The sequence below is a fragment of the Nycticebus coucang genome, chromosome 9, assembly GCF_027406575.1.
Source record: "Nycticebus coucang isolate mNycCou1 chromosome 9, mNycCou1.pri, whole genome shotgun sequence".
Classification (NCBI taxonomy): Eukaryota; Metazoa; Chordata; class Mammalia; order Primates; family Lorisidae; genus Nycticebus; species Nycticebus coucang.
Genome location: NC_069788.1, coordinates 8,888,478 through 8,909,288, shown reverse-complemented (window position 1 = coordinate 8,909,288; position 20,811 = coordinate 8,888,478). Strand labels below are relative to the sequence as shown.

Sequence of the window (20,811 nt, the reverse complement as noted above, 5' to 3'; positions counted from 1 at the left end):
TATGTCTGTAGGCCGTGTGCCTGTCTTCTTCAGAGAAGTTTCAAGTCCCTTGCCCAGCCTGTGATGGGATCACTTGTTCTTTTCTTGCTAATACATTTGAGTTGTCTGTGGATTCTGGTTATTAAACCTTTGTCAGAGACATAACCTGCAAATATCTTCTCCCATCCTGAGGGCTATCTGCTTGCTTTACTTACTGTGTTCTTGGCTGTGCAGAAGCTTTTTAGTTTATAAAAAGGTCCCAGTAGTGTATTTTTGAAGCTGCTTTAATTGCCCGGGGGGGTCCTCCTCTTAAAATATTCGCCCAAACCGATTTCTTCAAGGGTTTTCCCTGCACTTTCTTCTAGTATTTTTATAGTTTTATGTCTTAAGTTTAAATCTTTAATCCAGTGAGAGTCTATCTTAGGTAATGGTGAAAGGTGTGGGTCCAGTTTCAGTCTTCTACAGGTTGCCAGCCAATTCACCCAGCACTGTTTGTTAAATAGGGAATCTTTTCCCCACTGAATGTTTTTAATTGGCTTGTCAAAGACCAAATAATGGTAAGTAGCTGGATTCATCTCTTGGTTCTCTATTCTGTTCCAGGCATCTACTTCCCTGTTTTTGTGCCAGTACCATGCTGTTTTGATCACTATCGATTTATAGTAGGGTCTGAGATCCGGTAGCGTGATTCCTCCTGCTTTGTTTTTATTTCTGAGTGATGTCTTGGCTATTCGAGATTTTTTCTGATTCCATATAAAACGAAATAGTATTTTTTCAAGATCTTTAAAGTATGACAGTGGAGGTTTAATAGAGATTGCGTTAAAATTGTATATTGCTTTGGGTAGTATGGACATTTTAACAATGTTGATTCTTCCCAGCCACGAGCATGGTATGTTTTTCCATTTGTTAACATTTTCAGATATTTCTTTTCTTAGAGTTTCATAGTTCTCTTTATAGAGATCTTTCACATCCTTTGTTAGATAAACTCCCAAATATTTCATCTTTTTGGCACTACTGTAAATGGAATAGAGTCCTTAACTGTTTTTTCTGCTTGACTATTGTTGGTGTATATAAAGGCTACAGATTTATGAATGTTGATTTTGTAACCTGAGACGCTGCTGTATTCCTTGATCACTTGTAAGAGTTTTGTAGTAGAATCCCTGGTGTTTTCCAGATATACAGTCATATCATCTGCGAAGAGCAAAAGTTTGATCTCTTCTGATTTTTCCTTTTTTAAATTGAATTATCCCTTTATTCAGTTCAGTTTTACAATGTAGTTTGGTTCATCCATATGGATGGACTTACAACTGGTTCGCTACATTGCAGTAATTATTATAGAATTCAGCAATGGATTTAACTGTCTTGCACAGAGTTATTGTCTTATGTTATGTCTTGTAAGGGTATGTATGCTGAGTTGCCTGAAAGCAAGAATTATTTTAAGTTATGTCCTTTTCATTAGAACTTGAGCTTGGAATTATCAAACATTAACAATAAAAGAAACAGTTCTCAAGAATGTGCACTCTAGGAGGACAAATCTCTTAAGCATTTGCTGTTTCTGTGTAAGAACTTTGGTAAAATGCATACGGTCATAAGCTTAAATTTGCATAGTTCCTGTGAGAAAGAAACTTCTTTTTGTGATATAAAGGACCATAGTAACTAGTTTTGATATAGATCTATAGAGAAAATAACTAAGACAAAGAAAAATTAAGACCACTCTAAAAAGTCACTGTTACAACCTCATCACTGTCTGTGTTCTATTTATTTTCTGTTTTCATAAAGGTCGTATATGGCTGAGTCTTCATGGTTTATTAGCTGAATTGTCTAAAGTAAAATAAAGAATACATATCTCTTTATTGAGATATACTCCACATGCCATACTGTTCACCCATTTAAAGTGTACAATTTCGTGATTTTTAGTATATTCAGAAGTTGAGTCAATCAATATTAGAACATTTCATTACCCCCCAAACCAACCGAATACTTGCTGGCAATCACTCCCTATTTCTCTTCAACCTCACCCCCAGCCCTGGGCAACCACCAGTCTCTTCTTTATCTCTATGAATGTGCATATTCTGAACAATTTGTATAGATGGAATCATATCGTATATGGTCTTTTGTGAATAGCTTCTTTCATTTAGCATAATGTTTTCTGGGTTCTTCTGTGTTATAAGTATTAGCACATCAGTTCTTTTTATTCCTAAATAACATTCCATTATGGATATAACATTTTATTTTTCTATTCATCAACTGGTGAGCATTTTTGTTTATGCTTTTTGGCTATAATGAATAATGCTGCCATGAAAGTTTATGTACAAATATTTGTGTGGGCATTGCTTACTTCTTACTCTTGATCTGGACATGCCCTCGTCTTAAAACATTAGATAAACATTAAACCTTTCAAATTATAATTTTACTCTCAAAATTATATCACTATCACTTTGCATTGCCTAAAGATAATCTGGTGGTTATCATTGCCTAGAATGTGAAGTAAATTTTGCTAATAACATCTTTAAGTTCTAAGGAATAGAGATTGTTGGTGGTAGCTAAATAGATTTGATCTTTGATTGACTTTTTAATATGAAGTGAATGGTTACATTCATACTATTTGAATTATTTTTGTGTAAAATAGATATTTGGTGCTTGAAAAACTGAAGAAAGAAGAAGCTGACCGAATTCATATATTTAGTTCCTTTTTCTATAAACGCCTTAATCAGAGAGAGAGGAGAAATCATGAAACAACTAATCTGTCGTAAGTCAAACTCTGAAAATATGTAACAGGTGTAATATGTCACTTAAATTTAACTTTTTTCAAATTTAAATCACACAATTGAAAGAAAACACAGACTGTGTGGTTCACTTAGTTGTTTGTTTGTTTGTTTGTTTGTTTTTAATTCTGTAGCCAGGAAGGGAACACACCGAATCAATGACTTACTTGCTGGGCGGCACCTATGGCTCAGTGGGTAGGATGCTGACCACACACTGATACTGCCTGGTTTGAACCCAGCCTGGGCCAGCTAAAGCAACAATGGCAATTGCAACAATAACAACAAAAAATAGCCAGGCGTTGTGGCAGGCGCCTGTAGTCCCAGCTACTTGGGAGTCTGAGGCAAGAGAATCACTTAAGCGCATGAGTTTGAGGTTGCTGTGAGTTGTGATACGACGACAGTCTACCAAGGGCGACATAGTGAGACTTTGTCTCAAAAAAATAAATAAATAAAAATGACTTAATTGCTACATACAGATTATTTTGTCTTACCTTAGATGTTCCGTCCATAATACATAAGAGAAGAACCTATGAATCAGTACTTTTAATAAGCACTTTGGTAGATTCTTCTTAGACAAATTAAAGAAATACTGTTCTTCATGTTATGCCTGAGTTATTTTGTTTATAATTCCCCTCAAGTGATGGCATGTAGTTCTGCTACTTGGTAATAATTGGTCAAAAGGTACACTTAAAAGTTGGTTATTTTTTTCATACCTACTACTAAATGTCTTGAATTGATAACTGCTGTGCATTATAGAAATAGTATTTCCTTTTTTTCTTTTTTTTTTATTTTTTGTAGAGACAGAGTCTCACTGTACCGCCCTCGGGTAGAGTGCCATGACGTTACACGGCTCACAGCAACCTCTAACTCTTGGGCTTACGCGATTCTCTTGCCTCAGCTTCCCGAGCAGCTGGGACTACAGGCGCCCGCCACAACGCCCGGCTATTTTTTTGTTGCAGTTTGGCTGGGGCTGGGTTTGAACCCGCCACTCTCGGCATATGGGGCCGGCGCCCTACTCACTGAGCCACAGGCGCCACCCGAAATAGTATTTTCTACTATTTCAGCAGTTCCTAATTTTGCGTCTTAGGGGTGATGCAAAATGATTGATTTCTAACCAGTCTCACAGTCTAGACTGTTCCATCTACTGTCAGATAAGGCTTATTTTTCCTGTATCTCCTCAGTTACTGTACATCATGCTGTTATAAATCTCTCAAAATAGTTGTAGTACCAGTTCTGCAGTAATAAATGTAGTAGAGAGGTCTAGGCAAGATAAGCACTGGAATCTGTGCGAGTTAAATATCTCTTTCCTCCAGATTTGTTGATGGGGAATCCCAGGCCTTCCTAGTTCCCGTCTGAGATGCTCTGTTTTCTTTCCCCAACTTGTCAAACCATTTTATACAACTGTTTTAGCTGTTACATCTGAATCTTCATAACTTGTAAGGCACTGCATGTAATCTGAACCACTGGAGATATTGCAGAAGCTTATAGTTTATTTCTGTTTTACAGCATACAACAAAAGCGACATGGGAGAGTAAAAACATGGACCCGGCATGTAGATATTTTTGAGAAGGATTTTATTTTTGTACCTCTTAATGAAGCGTGAGTAAGAATTTCCTTTATGTAAATGTGATGGCAGTTTTTTTAAATGCACTTAGGAGGTAAAGAATTCATCTGTTTTTACACTTCTTTCTAAATTTGTTGTGTATACTGATATTTGTGCTGACTATTTTATGGAAACTAATGCAGTTTCCTGGTGAATCGTGTAAGATGTTGAATTTTGCAAACATAAACTAAACCTTTCTAAGTTCATTTTATTGGTAAATGTTTAAATAATGTCATTTAAAAAAAGTGGTGCTTATAGTCTAGCAGATAGCCTATAGAAATTTTATATACAAATAGGTGATTAGGTCACAAGAAGGAATTAGAATCTATTTAACTTTTATTTTAAACAGAGTCTAGTTCTGTTGCCTAGGCTAGAATGCAGAAAACAGATTCACTCTATAGAGTAATCAGACTCTTTTTGTTTAAAATTATATTTAATCATGAGACCTGCACCGTCTAATTAGCCTGACCAACGATTAGTTCAAAAAGAGAGCTGAAAAGGTACATAGTTTTCAATCACAATGTCATAGTAAAATTTAAAACCAACTTTAAAGCTAATCTTTAATTTCTTCATTCTCAAAAAAGGGTTGGTGGGGTGTTTCTTTGTTTTTATTTTGAGATGGTTCTCAGCCTGGGCTGAACAGCAACCTCAATTTCTGGGCTGAACCAATCCTCTTGCTTCAGTCTCCCAAGTAGCTAGGACTTCAGGAGCATACCACCATAGCTGGCTGATTTTTATGGTTTTTGTGTTTGTTTGTTTGTTTTGTTTTGTTTTATTGTTTGGGATTCATTGAGGATACAAAGAATTAGGTTATACTGATTGCATTTGTTAGGTAAAGTCCCTCTTATAATTGTGTCCCACCCCTAAGAGGTGTGCCATACACCATGACCCTCCCTCCCCTTCCCTGATTTTTATGTTTTTTTTTTATAGAACAAGGTCTTGCTGTATTATTCAGGCTGTTCTTGAATTCCTGGCCTTGGCTTCCCAAAGTTTTAGGAGTACAGGCTATGAGCCACTGTGCTTTGCCCCAAAAAGGGTTTCTTGACATTAATTTATCCTACAAAGTGACATGTGAGCTGCCTACTGGGTGAAAGAGGAGGGGAGAGCCATTTGTCAGAAATGAATTATAAAAACTGAAAGTGGAAATGTAATGAGACACTCACAATTGAGAGAGGCACAGCCTTCTCGGTTACTGTGTTGGGTCAGGGGAAGTTACTACCAGTGCTTCTAGTGATCTTGGTAAAGGGTAGAGAATGTCTAAAATGTAGGGCCACTGAAAGAGTGTGTACAAGGACTGTACCATTTGTATTTGAAAAAACCTACAAATCGGGCAGCGCCTATGGCTCAGCGGGTAGGGCGCCGGCCCCATATGCCGAGGGTGGCGGGTTCAAACCCAGCCCCGGCCAAACTGCAACAAAAAAATAGCCGGGCTTTATGGCGGGCGCCTGTAGTCCCAGCTACTTGGGAGGCTGAGTCAAGAGAATTGCCTAAGCCCAAGGATTTGGAGGTTGCTGTGAGCTGTGTGACGCCATGGCACTCTACCGAGGGCAATAAGGTGAGACTCTATCTCTACCAAAAAAAAAAAAAAAAAACCTACAAATCAAGAGGGCTTGTTTTGTTTTGGAGTGTTTTTTTTTTTTAATAGGTAAAGCTACCAATAATTATATACATGAATTATATTAGATAGGCTGCCATGTATTTCATCTATTTTTAACTTTCTGGTGGTACTAATGTTTTTTAAACTTACGTTTCTAAGCTGTTTATTAAAATTTGTCAGTTTCAAGTCCATGAGAGCTTTAAAAAATGCCCCAATACTTGGCAAGGAGCACAAATTTGATATTTGTATCTAATACATCTAAAGATCTAATACATCTTACCTGTTCTCACCTCTCTTCCACTGATGATTTAAAATTAACATAGTTGCTGTTAAAAGAGATCATTAAAGCAAAACTCTGGCTCTTAGAGGTTGGAAGTGACTGTCTGATTCAGCTTTCTCTTTCGGGGAGGCAAAACAAAATAGGTTTTTTCATAGTTGTTAGGTGAGGCAAAAGTTGTAGCTTGTCCATATGGCATAGTTAAGAAATGTTAAGAACTGTAATAGACTTCAGTTACAGATATTGGTTGAGAATCACTTTTTTTATACCATATTTCATCAATTTTTAAAGCATATGATTTTACATTTTAACATTTCTAAAATTGAGATATTTATATACAGACACATGTTAAAGTTGATGAAATAAGGAAGTTGGCATGTTCTTTCTACTACTCTAATAGCACTTTGTCTACCTACTAGTTGGCCCTTAAACAAATTTCTTTAGTTATAATAAAGAACCCATAATCCTAGCACTTCTGGGAAGTTGGGGCTGGAGGATCTCTTGAGCTCAAGAGTTCCAGACCAGCCTGAGCAAGAGTGAGATTCTGTCTTTACTCAAAATAGAAAGTATTTAGGCATGGTGGTGGGCACCTGTAGTCCTTGCTACTCGGGAGGCTGAAACAGGAGGATCACTTGAGCCCAGGAGTTTGAGGTTGCTGTAAACTACACTGATGCCATGACACACTAGCCTGGGCAACAAAATGAAACAGTGTCTCAAGAAAATTGATTAACAAATATTAGCTGAGACTATACAGCTTCTTATTGGTGGCCTACACTGTGTCGTTGGGAAGTGAGATACCTGAATCCATCTATATCATGAGACCCACTTGAAAGCTGTAACTCTTTACTAGTACTTGAATTTTTCTAACAATGACTATGTTTGGTATGTTATTTCCTTTTAATGTATTTACCGTTCAATAGGAAACAAAAGATTACTTGTATTCATATTTTCAATATTAAGCCCTTTCCTACCTTGTTGATAATAATAACCCAAATATAGTAAAAGTTAAAAAACCTATACGTACATTACTTAGTGTTGAAAAATTACACAGTCTAATTAGACTTCTAAAGACATTTTAATCTTAAGACCAGATGGATTTGTATCCTTTATATAAAGATGCCAAAGGGAAGCCTAATGGGAACAATGAATTATAAGGTGACATGATTACCACAAAAAGATGAATTTTTCATTCCAAAAATAAGGAAAGGTTCAAAAGATGGTTTGCAAAAGTGAATATAGGTTACATAATTCTAACAAAAATTATATTATTTTGGAATAGACATCATATTCTCTTAACAATCATATAAGTAAGCTGATTAAATGGAGAATTGAAAAAATTAGGCATTCTTGGGTGGTGCCTGTGGCTCAAAGGAGTAGGGCACCAGCCCCATATGCCGGAGGTGGTGGGTTCAAACATAGTCCCGTCCAAAAACTGCCAAAAAAAAAAAAAAATAGGGATTCTTTTTTTTTATTAAATCATAGCTGTGTACATTAACGTGATCATGGGGCACCATACAAATTAGGCATTCTTAATAAATTTGTTCTCAAATTTTTTAGGAACAATCATTTCAACTGATAGGTATTGCCAAATATAAGAAACTTTTCTAATACTATATTTAGTAGTTTCATTTGTATTTTACAGTGCACACTGGTTTTTGGCTGTTGTTTGTTTTCCTGGTTTGGAAAAAGCAAAGTATGAACCTAATCCTCATTACCACGAAAATGCAGTCACACAAAAAGGTTCAGCCGTAGAGGACAGTTGTACTCCTCCTTCAGCCAGTGAAATGGACAGTTATTCACAAAACTCTTCTCCCAAGCCTATAATTAAGAAGATGCTAAACAAAAAGCATGGCATAGCTGTAACTGATTCTAATGCTGGACAGGAAGAAAATGACCCTCGTTACCGGAGAAACATATATAGTGTGAAAAAAATAAATCATACTCCAAGTGAAAATGAAGAATCAGATATAGGAGAGTCTGTGTGCCAGAAAGTTGCTGATAGGACTAAAAGTGAGAATGGCCTTCAGAATGAATGTTTAAGTTCTGCATCCAAAACAGGTATGTACCTAAATGTGTGTGGGTGGGGGGGGGGGTTGTTCTTGTTACTGTTGGTTTGTTTTTGTTTTGAGACAGAATCTGTTCCATTTCCCTAGGTAGAGTGCAGTGGCAGTGGGCGCCATTGTCATTGTAATTCACAACATCCTCAAACTTCTGGGCTTAAGTGATCCTCCTGCCTAAGCCTCCTGAGTAGCTAAGGCTACAGGCACATGATTTTTCTGGTTTCTGCTGCCTGATTTTCCTGGTTTTTTATAGAAATGGGGTCTCTTATCTAGACTGGTCCCAAACTCCTGACCTCAAGGGATCTTCCCACCTCATCTTCCCAGAATATTAGGATTACAGGCATGGGATGCCACACCTGGCCCAGTGTTGTGAAAGAATGAAGAATAAATTGAGTCTTTTAATAAATAGGATAAAAATATCATTTAAAGAAGCTTGGCATCTGTAGCTCAGTGGCTAGGGGGCCAGCCACATACACCAGACCTGGCGGGTTCGAATCCAGCCCAGGCCTGCCAAACAACAACTACAACAAGCAAAAAATAGCCGGGCATTGTGGCGTGCGCCTGTAGTCCCAGCTACTCGGGAGGCTGAGGCCAGAGAATCACTTAAGCCCAAGAGTTTGAGGTTGCTGTGAGCTGTGACACCACAGCACTCTACCCAGGGCGACAGCTTGAGACTCTGTGTGTCTGTCTGTCTCTCTCTCTCTCTCTCTCTCTCTATATATATATATAGATATAGATATATATAATTTAAAGAATTAAAGTTTTTTTGAAAGTTTTGTTGAGGTATAATTTAAACGACATTCACTCGTTTTATGAGTATAGCTCAGTAAGCTTTGATAAATGTATGCAGTCATGTAATCACTACTGCAACCAAAATGTAGAGTCTTTCAATCATCAGAAGTCCCTTGGTGCCCCCTTTGTAGTCATTCTCTTTTCCTTATCCCTAGAGAATGCAGTTTTAGGATTATAGTACAAGGTTTACATTTTCCATTTTTAGAAACTTAGATTTGTTTTTATTTCACAAGAAGTTTATTGAAAATAATTCCACAATCTTAGATCTATAAGGCAAATTACTTCAGTCTTCTCAATTTATAGATTGCTAAGAGATCAAGTGGCCCAAGGCAGAAATTAAAGCTTTCTTCTCCAAAACAGTTGACATTCCAGTTAAAAGCTTAGTTCCACTCATGTCTCACTCTCCTAAACTGTTATCAACGGGAAGAGGGGCACTGATTTCATCTCTGCTTTTTTATTTCCCTTTAGCTCTAATAAGTTGGTTTTTTTCCTTTGAGTTAGTTCCATATTTTTGATGCCTATTAAAGAAATGTATAGTTTCTGTTCAGATTTTTAGTTTGATATCACATCAATTGTATAATTTTCTCTTTAACCCATTAGCAAAATAGTTACTCCATAAAAATCCAAACATGTTGTAATATGTGCCTTGCAAACTTACTAAACTGTGAATAGATGTAATAAATTCTCTTTGGATGAAAAAAGTTGGTATAGAGCATAAAAGACATTATGTGGATTTTATACTTTAAATGGATATATTATGTGGCATACAAAATAAATTTCAGTAGCGCTATTTAAAAAAAAAGAAGTGTCCATTTGATCAATAATCTTATGTACTTTAATGTGAATTAAAATACAAAATGAAGTCAGGCACAGTTGTTTGTACCTGTAATCCTAGCTACTCCAGAGGCTACGACTGGAGGATCAATTGAGGCCAGGAGCAAGGCCAGCTTGGGTGATATAGTGAGACCCTGCCTCTGAAAAAATAAACTTAAAGCAATGGGCCAGAATGTAAGGCTTCATATATACAAACTCCAGAGATTCCTAGTGCCCTCTCTTACAAATTAATTTTCTGATTGCGTTAATAGCTGGTTAAATTTGAAAAAATAACCTCAAAAATCCTAGCGGAGACCAAAGCAAAAACTAATCTGTATTTTTAGGAACAAGATCTTACTCTGTTGCCCTGGCTGCAATGCAGTGGTATAAACATAGCTTATAGCAGCCTCAAACTCCTGGCGTAAGCGGTCCTCTTGCTTCAGCCTCTTAAGTAGCTAGGACTACCAGGCATGCACCATCACCTGACTAATTTTTTTTTATTTTGTATTTTTTGTAGAGACAGGGGGCTTGCTATGTTGACCTGTTTAATCAGGCTGCTGTTTATTACATTTATTCATTTTTATTATAGTTTATGCACTTATTAATACTTTGTTTTGATTTTAGTATGTGTATATGATAATTTATATCTTCCTTAAAATCAGACTCTAAAGCGACTTTCACAAAATATGGGTTTATCATTATTGTATGGGTAAAATTTTGGTATTTTCTGTCTTTTTTAATGATGACTTTAATCCATTCCTGATAGTGTCCCACACTTTGAAAAATGTTGCTCTAGGGTAGGTCTGCACATTTTTCAGTAAAATCTACTGCTTTCCTTTTTTTTTTTTTTTTTTTGTGGTTTTTGGCCGGGGCTGGGTTTGAACCCGCCACCTCCGGCATATGGGACCGGCGCCCTACTCCTTGAGCCATAGGCGCCGCCCAAGATCTACTGCTTTCATCAGATACATTGAAGAGATTGTTGACTGAAAAGTACTTTAGTAAGAGTGCTTTCTAGAGGTACCTTTACTAGATGAGTTAGGAAATATGTACATTATACAATTGCATACTAAAAGTTGGGATAGGAAGGGCTTATAAGATCACATTAATGTACACAGCTATGATTTAATAACAAAAAAAAGAAGGGCTTATAAAAGTTTTTGTGATCTAATTAATTTATCCATAATTGAGTTCTATTTGGTCTGTGAGTATACTTGACAGGATTTAAATAGTTTATTTTAGACAGCTTTTTTTTTTTTTTTTTTTTGTAGAGACAGAGTCTCACTTTATGACCCTCGGTAGAGTGCTATGGCCTCACACAGCTCACAGCAACCTCCAACTCCTGGGCTTAAGCGATTCTCTTGCCTCAGCCTCCCAAGTAGCTGGGACTACAGGCGCCCGCCACAACGCCCGGGTATTTTTTGGTTGCAGTTCAGCCGGGGCCGGGTTTGAACCCGCCACCCTCGGTATATGGGGCCGGCGCCTTACCGACTGAGCCACAGGCGCCGCCCTATTTTAGACAGCTTTAACATAATTTTAACTTATCAAACACATGTAGACACAAGTGTTGACTACTGGTGTCATAACCTGCTGTAGTAAATAAGGGGATTGTGTCTTATTGTCAAGGTTGGGTTTATATGATCAGCTGTAGGAAAATAACCATATGTGCTATCACTGCTTCCCCTGGTGTTTTTTCATTTGGCACCATAAGAAGTGGCCAGGTGCAGTGGCTCACACCTGTAATCCCAGCACTCTGGGAGGTGGAGGTGGATGAGTTGCTTGAGCTCAGAAATTCAAGACCAGGGTGGCGCCTGTGGCTCAGTGAGTGGGGCGCTGGCCCCATATACCAAGGATGGTGGGTTCAAACCCAGCCCTGGCCGAACTGCAACAAAAAAAATAGCCAGGCCCTGTGGTGAGCGCCTGTAGTCCCAGATACTCGGGAGGCTGAGGCAAGAGAATCACCTAAGCCCAAGAGCTGGAGGTTGCTGTGAGCTGTGACAGCACAGCGCTCTACCTAGGGTGACAAGGTGAGACTCTGTCTCTAAAAAAAAAAATAATAATGTATGCCAAAATAAATTTTATCTTGTCTAAAATACCTAAGTCATGTTTTTGAAAACTTCAAAATGATATTCTTTGTAGTAAACTGTATCAGTGTTTTTGGCATTAGTCTGTGATCCTTTTTCATTGTTTTCATGTAAAGCTTATGTTTCTTTTAAACATTTTGTGTGATTAACTTCTTTCAGCAAAATGATCGGTTTTTATTATTTGTATTAAAAGCAAGCCTGTTAATTTTAATGATGTCCATTTTTTACCCTATATTGAGTAATTTCCATATTTTCTCAATTTTAATTATAAAATCCTACATTTCTATTTTATGTTCTACAGTTTTCTGACTGTTCCTGTTATTGGACATTTAGGTTATTTTCAGACTATTGTAGCTTTCTTTATTAGTTAAAGATATTTGGCATACTTAGCAGGAAAATATTTATCTACATATGTGTACGTAAGTATACATACATGCAATCATATTACCTATACCTAGTTTTTAAATTTATTTTATCTTAATTAATTTATTTTTTTTGACCCAGAGTCTCACCCTAAGCCTTGGGTAGAGTGCCATGACATCATAGCTCACAACAACATCAAACTCTTGGGCTCAATGAATCCTCTTGCCTCAGCTTCCCAAGTAGTTGGGACTATAGGTGCCCGCCACAATACCCAGCTAATTTTTATTTTTTTTCTTTGTTTTTGAGACAGAGCTCACTTTGTCACCCTCAGTACGGTGGTCTTATTCTGAGTGTCTTCTCTGTGCAAGTATTTTTTTTTTTTTTTTTGAGGTAGAGTCTCACTATGTTTTTTTTTTTTTGAGGTAGAGTCTCACTGTGTCACCCTCAGTAGAGTGCAAGGATATCACAGCTCACAGCAACCTCAAACTCTTGGACTTAAGCAATTCTCTTACCTCGGCCTTCTTAGTAGCTGGAACTCCAGATGCCCACTATAACTCCCAGCTGTTTTTAGAAACGGGGTCTCCTTCTTGCTCAGGCTAGTCTCAAATCTGTGAGCTGAGGCAGTCTACCCACGTTGGCCTCTCAGTGCACTAGGATTACAGGCATGAACCACCGTGCCCAGCCCAGCTAATTTTTCTGTTTTTAGTAGAGATGGGTCTTGCTCTTGCTTAGGCTGGTCTTGAACTCCTGAGCTCAGGCAGTCAGGTATGAGCCACCACGTCTGGTCTAGTTTTTAAATTTTAATGAATTTTAGGTCCTGAATACTAGAAACAGCTATGTAATTGACATGTCAACCTAAGATTTTAGTTAAAGTAACTTACTTATATTTGTGATATTACATACTAAAGCACATTTTCTACTTTTAACTACTGTATCAGTTAATTACTAGCATTAATTTCAACAATATATCATGAGTTCTAGGCATGGCCTTTTTTTATTATATAATGTTTCTTTTTGATACAGATAGCTTACGCAAAATCAGTGTAAACTGTGGTGATGAATCACCTGAAGGTGGTAAAATGCTTGAAGATGACCTCATTGACTTCTCCGAAGATCAGGATAACCAGGTAGAACTTAATGCTTGCTGAAAAGTTCTAGTGTTTTATTTGAATACAAGTTTCCCTTGAAAGTTTTATAAACATTTCCCTTCAGCCAGTAACTCAGTGTGGCTTTTGGATTTGGATCACATCTCAAACCACAAATTCAACTTTCAAGTCAGAAGTTGCCGGGATAAATTTATTAGTGCTGCTGTTGCTCTTACCACTGTGGAATGGACTGAACTTTAATATAAAATTAATTCTGCCAATCCAACCTCGCTACCACCACTACCCCATAAGCAGTTTGTGGGTCATATATAACTCTGACTTAACATTCAAGAAGCATGTGTTTAAATTTTCAGTTATGTGATATACCACAACATCTAATTTTTTTTTTTTTTTTTTTTTGTTGAGACAGAGTCTCACTTTACCGCCCTGGGTAGAGTGCCGTGGCATAACACGGCTCACAGCAACCTCCAGCTCTTGGGCTCACACGATTCTCTTGCCTCAGCCTCCCAAGTAGCTGGGACTACAGGCGCCGGCCACAATGCCCGGCTATTTTTTTGTCGTTGTTGCAGTTTAGCCTGGGCTGGGTTTGAAGCCACCACCCTCGGTATATGGGGCTGGCGTCCTACTCACTGAGCCACAGACGCCACCCCATTATCTAATTTTTTTCTCATTTTTCCGGTGCCTTTTTTTCTGTCCAATTTAATGTGTGCCTATCATGGCAGAAGCAGAAAATATTAAATTAAAATTAACATAGGTCAATTCCAGTATTTTCTTAGTTTCTCATTTGCCCTAAAAACATTATTAGCAGTAAGAATAAAGTACTTTTGAAAATATTTTATAGCTTCTGTTAATAAGAATTTTATTCTGAGAGAAAAGTGTGTAAGAATCCTGCAGCATGCTGGATCTTCAGTTCTCTGAGTCTTCCTTAGTTTTTAGTTCAAACTGAGTTCTTTAATAGTGAAGATAGCTTTATACCACACCATTTTTCCTTTTTGGTTATTACTTTTCTTGTGAACAAAGCTATGTTTTGTGATAACCCTTGGTTTACCATGTATGGCTATAAAATACAGTTTTTCTTTCCAAAATTATAGGGATTGCATTCATTATAAACTTATAAGGAGCACTTACTTACTCTTCAGCTCTTTTGGTGATAGCAGTTAACTATGAACCACCTAATCCAACTGTGCTTTATAATTGCTGTTATTCCTACTGTTGATTATTCCATTCATAAAGTTACCAGAAGCTGTCTCAAAATGGGTTACTTATTTTATATTCTAGAGAATCTACACAGTAGGGACACAGTGTCCTTAAGTTAGCTTCTCTCACGTGAAGTGAAAATACAGGTGTCTAGAGGAAAATAATGTTTCATAGAAAACCTTTAAATATTTCTGATGTGAAAAAATTATTCACGTAAACTAATATAAGTTATTCATGTCCTATTGTGAAGCAGCTGTCTTAGCAAGCAAACTAAATTTTTGTAAAAATAAAATTGTCCAATAATTTTTATAGAAGAGTCAGTCATAATATATTCGATCTTTAAGATTTATTCTGGGCTTGGCGCCTGTGGCTCAAGCGGCTAAGGCGCCAGCCACATATACCAGAGCTGATGGGTTCAAATCCATCCCAGGCCTGCCAAACAGCAATGACAACTGCAACCAAAAAATAGCCAGGCATTGTGGCGGGTGCCTATAGTCCCAGCTTGGGAGGCTGAGGCAAGAGATTTGCTTAAGCCCATGAGCTGTGAGCTGTGATGCCATAGCACTCTACCCAGGGTGACAAGTTGAGGTTCTGTCTAAAAAAAAAAAAAGGCTATTTTGGCTACTTGTTGCTGTCTGCCCACCCCCGCCACACATGCACGCACACACTGTTGTGTTTGAAATGTATAGTTCTGTCGAATGTCAGCACTTTAGCATTAGATAGTTGGAATCCAGAAACATAGCACATTTTCTAGTGTCTGATCACCTAAATGGAAAATTTCTTTATGTTGGTTTCAAAACTGTCTGTCCCCAATGATGCTGTTTTGTTAGATTGCATATGCATACATTTAATTTTAACAATAGGCTGTTTTTTATAGGATGATAGCAGTGATGATGGATTCCTTGCTGATGACAACTGCAATTCAGAAATAGGACAGTGGCATCTAAAGCCTACTATCTGTAAACAGTAAGCATTAACTGTTTATCTTCCAAACTACATGATAATTTTAAGTTAAGTATATTCATAAAGTAAAACATAACTGAACAGTTTTTATTTTACTTATTAAAACAAGTAGTTTTATTTAAACAGAACTCACAAATGCTTTCAAGGTCACTGAGGAAACTTAGGGCTTTCTCCACAGGAATTAAGGAGTGGAAAATGGGTATTCATTTCAGTGCTCCAATTACCAATTTTCCCAGCCTCTCCTTTCACAACTCTGCAGACTCAGTTTTGATTATGAACCACTATTTCTTAGGGCAGTGATTCTCAACCTTCCTACTGCCGCAGTGTATTTTCATTGTTACAAACGGGTCATGACCCACAGACAGAACCACTGCCTTAGGGTATATAGTTCTTTGAAGCAGAAAACACTACATATCAAAATAGAAACACAGGGTTAAAGTTTATCTTGGTTTCATAGCTACTACATGAAGTCCTAAGAGTTCAAGCAGTCTAAGAGACATGTTCCAGACGGGGACCCCAAATAAGAGTGAGTGAGTGCTGGTTTCAGAAATACTATATTTTGCCCTGCACGGTGCACTCCTCTATATAATGCGGACCCATGTTTTTGGCCCAGACTTTCTGTTTCCATGCTCTTTTAGCATGTTTAATAACTGTTAGCTTAAAGCTTAACAGTGTCCAGAAACTTTTGACATTTTCCAAGGGATTTTTCAGTAATTTTTGTAGAGATATCAGTGTCGATGAGAAATACGCCACTCTTCATTGGTCAAAACTTTTTTTTTTTTTTGAGACAGTTTTATTATGTTGCCCTTGGTAGAGTGCTGTGGCATCATAGATCACAGCAACATCAAACTCTTGGGCTTAAGCGATTTCTCTTGCCTCAGCCTCCCAAGCAGCTGAGACTACAGGTGCCCGCCATAACGCCCAGCTGTTTGTTGTTGTTGTTATCATTGTTGTTTAGCAGGCGTGGGCCAGGACTGAATCTACCAGTCCCAGTGCATGTGGCCGGCGCCCTAATAACTGAGCACAGGCGCCAAGCCCAGTACTGCTTTTGTTGCAAGTTCATCGTAAGTTCAACAAAACTGATAACTGTATTCCAGGGTATTATTTTGCATACAGATATTGTTACTGCTTTCTAGAGTTACACTTTAAACACATTAAACATAAATATAATAGCAAATAAATATTACCCATGTATAATGCGTATCCTTATTTTTCCCTCAAAAATTTGGTCAAAAAGTACACGTTATTCACAGCAAAATAAGGTGCATGGTTCTTCTGAAGTCTCTCCAGAGACTCTAAACTTCTTAGATTAAAGCATTACCTATTTCCAGGCTACATCTTCTTTGACTTTTTTTTTTTTTTTCAGTGAAGGTTAATAGAAACTCCATGAAGAGACTTTGAAAAGCAAGCTTGATTTATAAAGGAAAATAGAAAGACCTAGTATAGTTAGGGGATCTGCTCCAAATTTCATAAAATCTTAAGAAGAACCTAGATCTTTATAAACATTTGGGGGACTTTTGGCACTATATTACCCTTCTACCTTCTTTGAGTTTATGACATAATTTTGCAGAATTAAAATGTTGAAGGTTTCATATGAAGTGGAATCTTGGAAAAAACACAGCATTCTTTTTTTTTTTTTTTTTTTTTTGTAGAGACAGAGTCTCGCTTTATGGCCCTCAGTAGAGTGCCGTGGCCTCACACAACTCACAGCAACCTCCAACTCCTGGGCTTAAGCGATTCTTTTGGCTCAGCCTCCCGAGTAGCTGGGACTACAGGCGCCCGCCACAACGCCCGGCTATTTTTTGGTTGCAGTTTGGCCAGGGCCGGGTTTGAACCCGCCACCCTCGGTCTATGGGGCTGGCACCTTACCGACTGAGCCACAGGCGCCGCCCCAAAACACAGCATTCTAAACTAATTTTTTTATGTGATGACTACTTCTATAAACCTATAGTAGGTTTTAGTTAAAATTGGGTTATTCTCCATCTGCTTTTGCATGGTCTTTTATTGATTTGGAGTATGTGTATGTTCAAATTTTCAGCATTATTTTGACTTCTTGCTGATTTTGAAATATTTTTAGGAATGAACTATAGAATTTTACTGTAAAATATTTATAACTAACATGGTTAAATTAATATTTTATAATATTTAACCAGAAATAATTTAAGTATTATTGGGCTATAAGGTCCACATTTTGTTTACTGAGAGGCATACAAAGGGAATTTTAAAGGTTTTAAATTGTGTTGTAAATATGCCACTTTTAATCTTTTTATACCTTTGTAATATTATGAAGTCTTTAACTTTGGTTATTTGTACCCTGCAGACCCTGTATCTTACTTATGGACTCACTCAGAGGTCCTTCTCGGTCAAATGTTATAAAAATCTTAAGAGAGTAAGTTCAGAATTACACCTCGCATGTTGTTTTCTTTTCTGGTGGGGATACGGTATGGGTACATTCTTACTTTATGTGTATTATTGCAGGTATTTGGAAGTGGAATGGGAAGTTAAAAAAGGAAGCAAAAGAAGTTTTTCCAAAGATGTTATGAAGGGCTCTAATCCCAAAGTACCCCAACAAAACAACTTCAGCGACTGTGGTGTATACGTGTTGCAATATGTAGAGAGCTTTTTTGAGGTAGGTTTTAGTTTTTTGGATCAGATAAAACACATAATAAAGGGTGGTGCCTGTGGCTCAGTGAGTAGGGCGCTGGCCCCATATACCGAGGGTGGCAGGTTCAAACCCGGCCCCCACCGAACTGCAACAACAACAACAAAAAAAAAATAGCCAGGTGTTGTGGTGGGCACCTGTAATCCCAGCTACTTGGGAGGCTGAGGCAAGAGAATCACCTAAGCCCAAGAGCTGGAAGTTGCTGTGAGCTGTGATGTCATAGCACTCTACTGAGGGCGACAAAATAAGACTCTGTCTCAAGAAAAACATAATAAAATAGTACATTTGACTGCATGTTAGTAAAAAAACAAAAACCAATGTGTTAAGGAATTTGAAAATTATTGTTTCAGAAGTTATTTCAGGGAACAAAAACTTCAAATTGGGGAACTTTCAAGGCATAAAAACACTGTATTTGTAATTCATCAAATCCAAGGCTTATTCTGATTGATCAATTTACCCTTTCTTTTTTTTTTTTTTTTTTGGCCAGAGCTGGGTTTGAACCTGCCACCTCCAGCATATGGGGCCAGTGCCCTACTCCTTTGAGCCACAGGCGCCACCCCAATTTACCCTTTCTAATGGGTCTTTCCACCTTAAGAAATCTGTCCCATGATTCAGACTGCCTCTTTTACTCTCTCTTCTCCTCTTCACAGAAATATTTCTTTGAAGTCTTTGGGGTTTTTTGTTTGTTCTGTATTTGAGACAGAGCCTCACTCTGTTGCCCTGAGTGCTGTGACATCATAGCTTGCAGTAGCCTCAAACTCTTGGGCTTAAGCAATCCTCTTGCCTCGGCCTCCCAGTTAGCTGGGACTATAGGCACCTACCACAATGCCTAGTTAGGTTTTGCTCAGGCTAGTCTAGAAATCCGGAACTCAGGCAGTCCATCCCCTTCAGCTTCCCAGAGTGGTAGGATTACAGGCGTGAGCCACTGCACCCAGTCTTTCTTAAAAGTATTTATATTCACTGTCACCATTTTCACAAATCTACTTAAACTTCTCAATTACCTAAAATCTGGCTTCATTTTTAACCTTATGAGAAAATTGTTCCTGATCTCCCTGTACCTTTTGCCACCGTTGACCATTTCCCCTCACTTTCTGGTTTGACTTCAGATGTGTAGTTCCACACATACCTCCCAAGATTCTAGTTGACAGTTTCTTGACACCTTCCTTCTTCACTCATCATCCAGCATATCAACCACCAAGTCCTGTGAATTCTCACTTAATGTCAAATGTGTACATTTCTTTAAAAAAAAAAATTTGTCATTTTAGGTGTTGAATCATTTATTTCAGGCTAGCTGCCAAGCCTTTTTTTTTTTTTTTTTTTTTTTTTAATAAAGAGACGTGTCTTGATCTGATACCTATGCTGGAGTGTAGTGACACAATCACAGCTCACTGTAACCTCAAATTCTGGGGCTTAGGTGATCTTCCTGCTTTAGCCTCCTGAGTAGCAAGGACTATAGGAAGTGCCACCAGGGCTGGCTCATTTTTGAAATATTTTTATAGATAGAGTCTCAGTTAAGTTGCTCAGGTTGGTCTTGGCCTGGCAGACATTTTTATAAAGGGCCAGATGGTAAATATTTTAGGCTTTATGGCTATACGGTCTCCATTGCCACTCTCAGTTTTGCTGTTGTGTAGTGATCCACAGACACAGTGTGTAAATGTGGTGGTATGGCTGTGTTCTAGTAAAATTTTATTACAAAAACAAGCAAAGGGCAGAATTCGAGCCACTGGCTGTAATTTACCAGCCCCTGATCTAGACTGTAACCTCTATAGGCAGAAACCATGTCTTAACTACACGGTGCCTAGGACAACACCTAGCATAGCGCCAGCATGTGGTAGATACTCACGTGTAATTGCAAACACATACTGAATTAGCTATTGTTTTTCTCCCTTTTTTTTGCAATTAAAGTGTTTTATTCCGTCTAGAGTGCAGATGGGGTGAGATTCCTTTTTTTAATTTTGTAATGCTTATGTGATTAAAACCAAATTGTCATTTACTGTAATTTAAAATATGCATTTAATGTTTTTATTTTTAGAATCCAATTCTCAATTTTGAACTACCCATGAATTTGGAGAAATGGTTTCCTCCTCCAAGAATGAGAACAAAAAGAGAAGAAATCCGAAACATAATTCTGAAGCTGCAGGACGATCAGAGCAAAGAGAAAAAAAAGCATAAAGACACTTACTCAACAGAAACATCTTTAGGCGAAGGAACAGAACAATATGTCAACAGTATTTCAGATTGACCATTTCTGTTGCTTAATCAGTTCTGCCTTCAGAAACTAAATGACTTTCAACTGTGGGTATAGACAGTAAAGAACTGAAGTGCTCACTACTCAGAGTGACTTGGAAATTTTAATGCTTGTATAAATGTCATATAATTAATTTCCAAAGGAGTATGTATTAAGTAAAAGTCTGTAAATATGTTAATGAGGCCAATTTTTCCAGCATTTATAATTATTTTTTTCACTTATTAGGAAGCTTTTGTTGTGTATTTTCTGTTAATAGTACTTAAAATTGCAACTTCTAAACACAAAATAAAAAGAAAATATTTATAGGA

At 37.6% G+C, this 20,811-nt stretch overlaps 1 protein-coding gene across 7 annotated transcripts in view; it reads left to right on the top strand.

Moving 5' to 3' along the window:
* Positions 1–20,811, top strand: part of SENP6 (SUMO specific peptidase 6) — a 108,898-nt gene extending 88,087 nt beyond the window's left edge. For all 7 annotated transcript variants that reach the window (XM_053602840.1, XM_053602839.1, XM_053602842.1 and 4 more), the window contains 8 exons: positions 2,606–2,725; positions 4,248–4,340; positions 7,861–8,276; positions 13,351–13,454; positions 15,508–15,596; positions 17,914–17,982; positions 18,072–18,222; positions 20,288–20,811. In XM_053602840.1, coding sequence (XP_053458815.1) covers positions 2,606–2,725; positions 4,248–4,340; positions 7,861–8,276; positions 13,351–13,454; positions 15,508–15,596; positions 17,914–17,982; positions 18,072–18,222; positions 20,288–20,497 — 1,252 coding nt within the window. In that variant the 3' untranslated portion in view covers positions 20,498–20,811. The remainder of the gene's footprint in view (positions 1–2,605; positions 2,726–4,247; positions 4,341–7,860; positions 8,277–13,350; positions 13,455–15,507; positions 15,597–17,913; positions 17,983–18,071; positions 18,223–20,287) is intronic.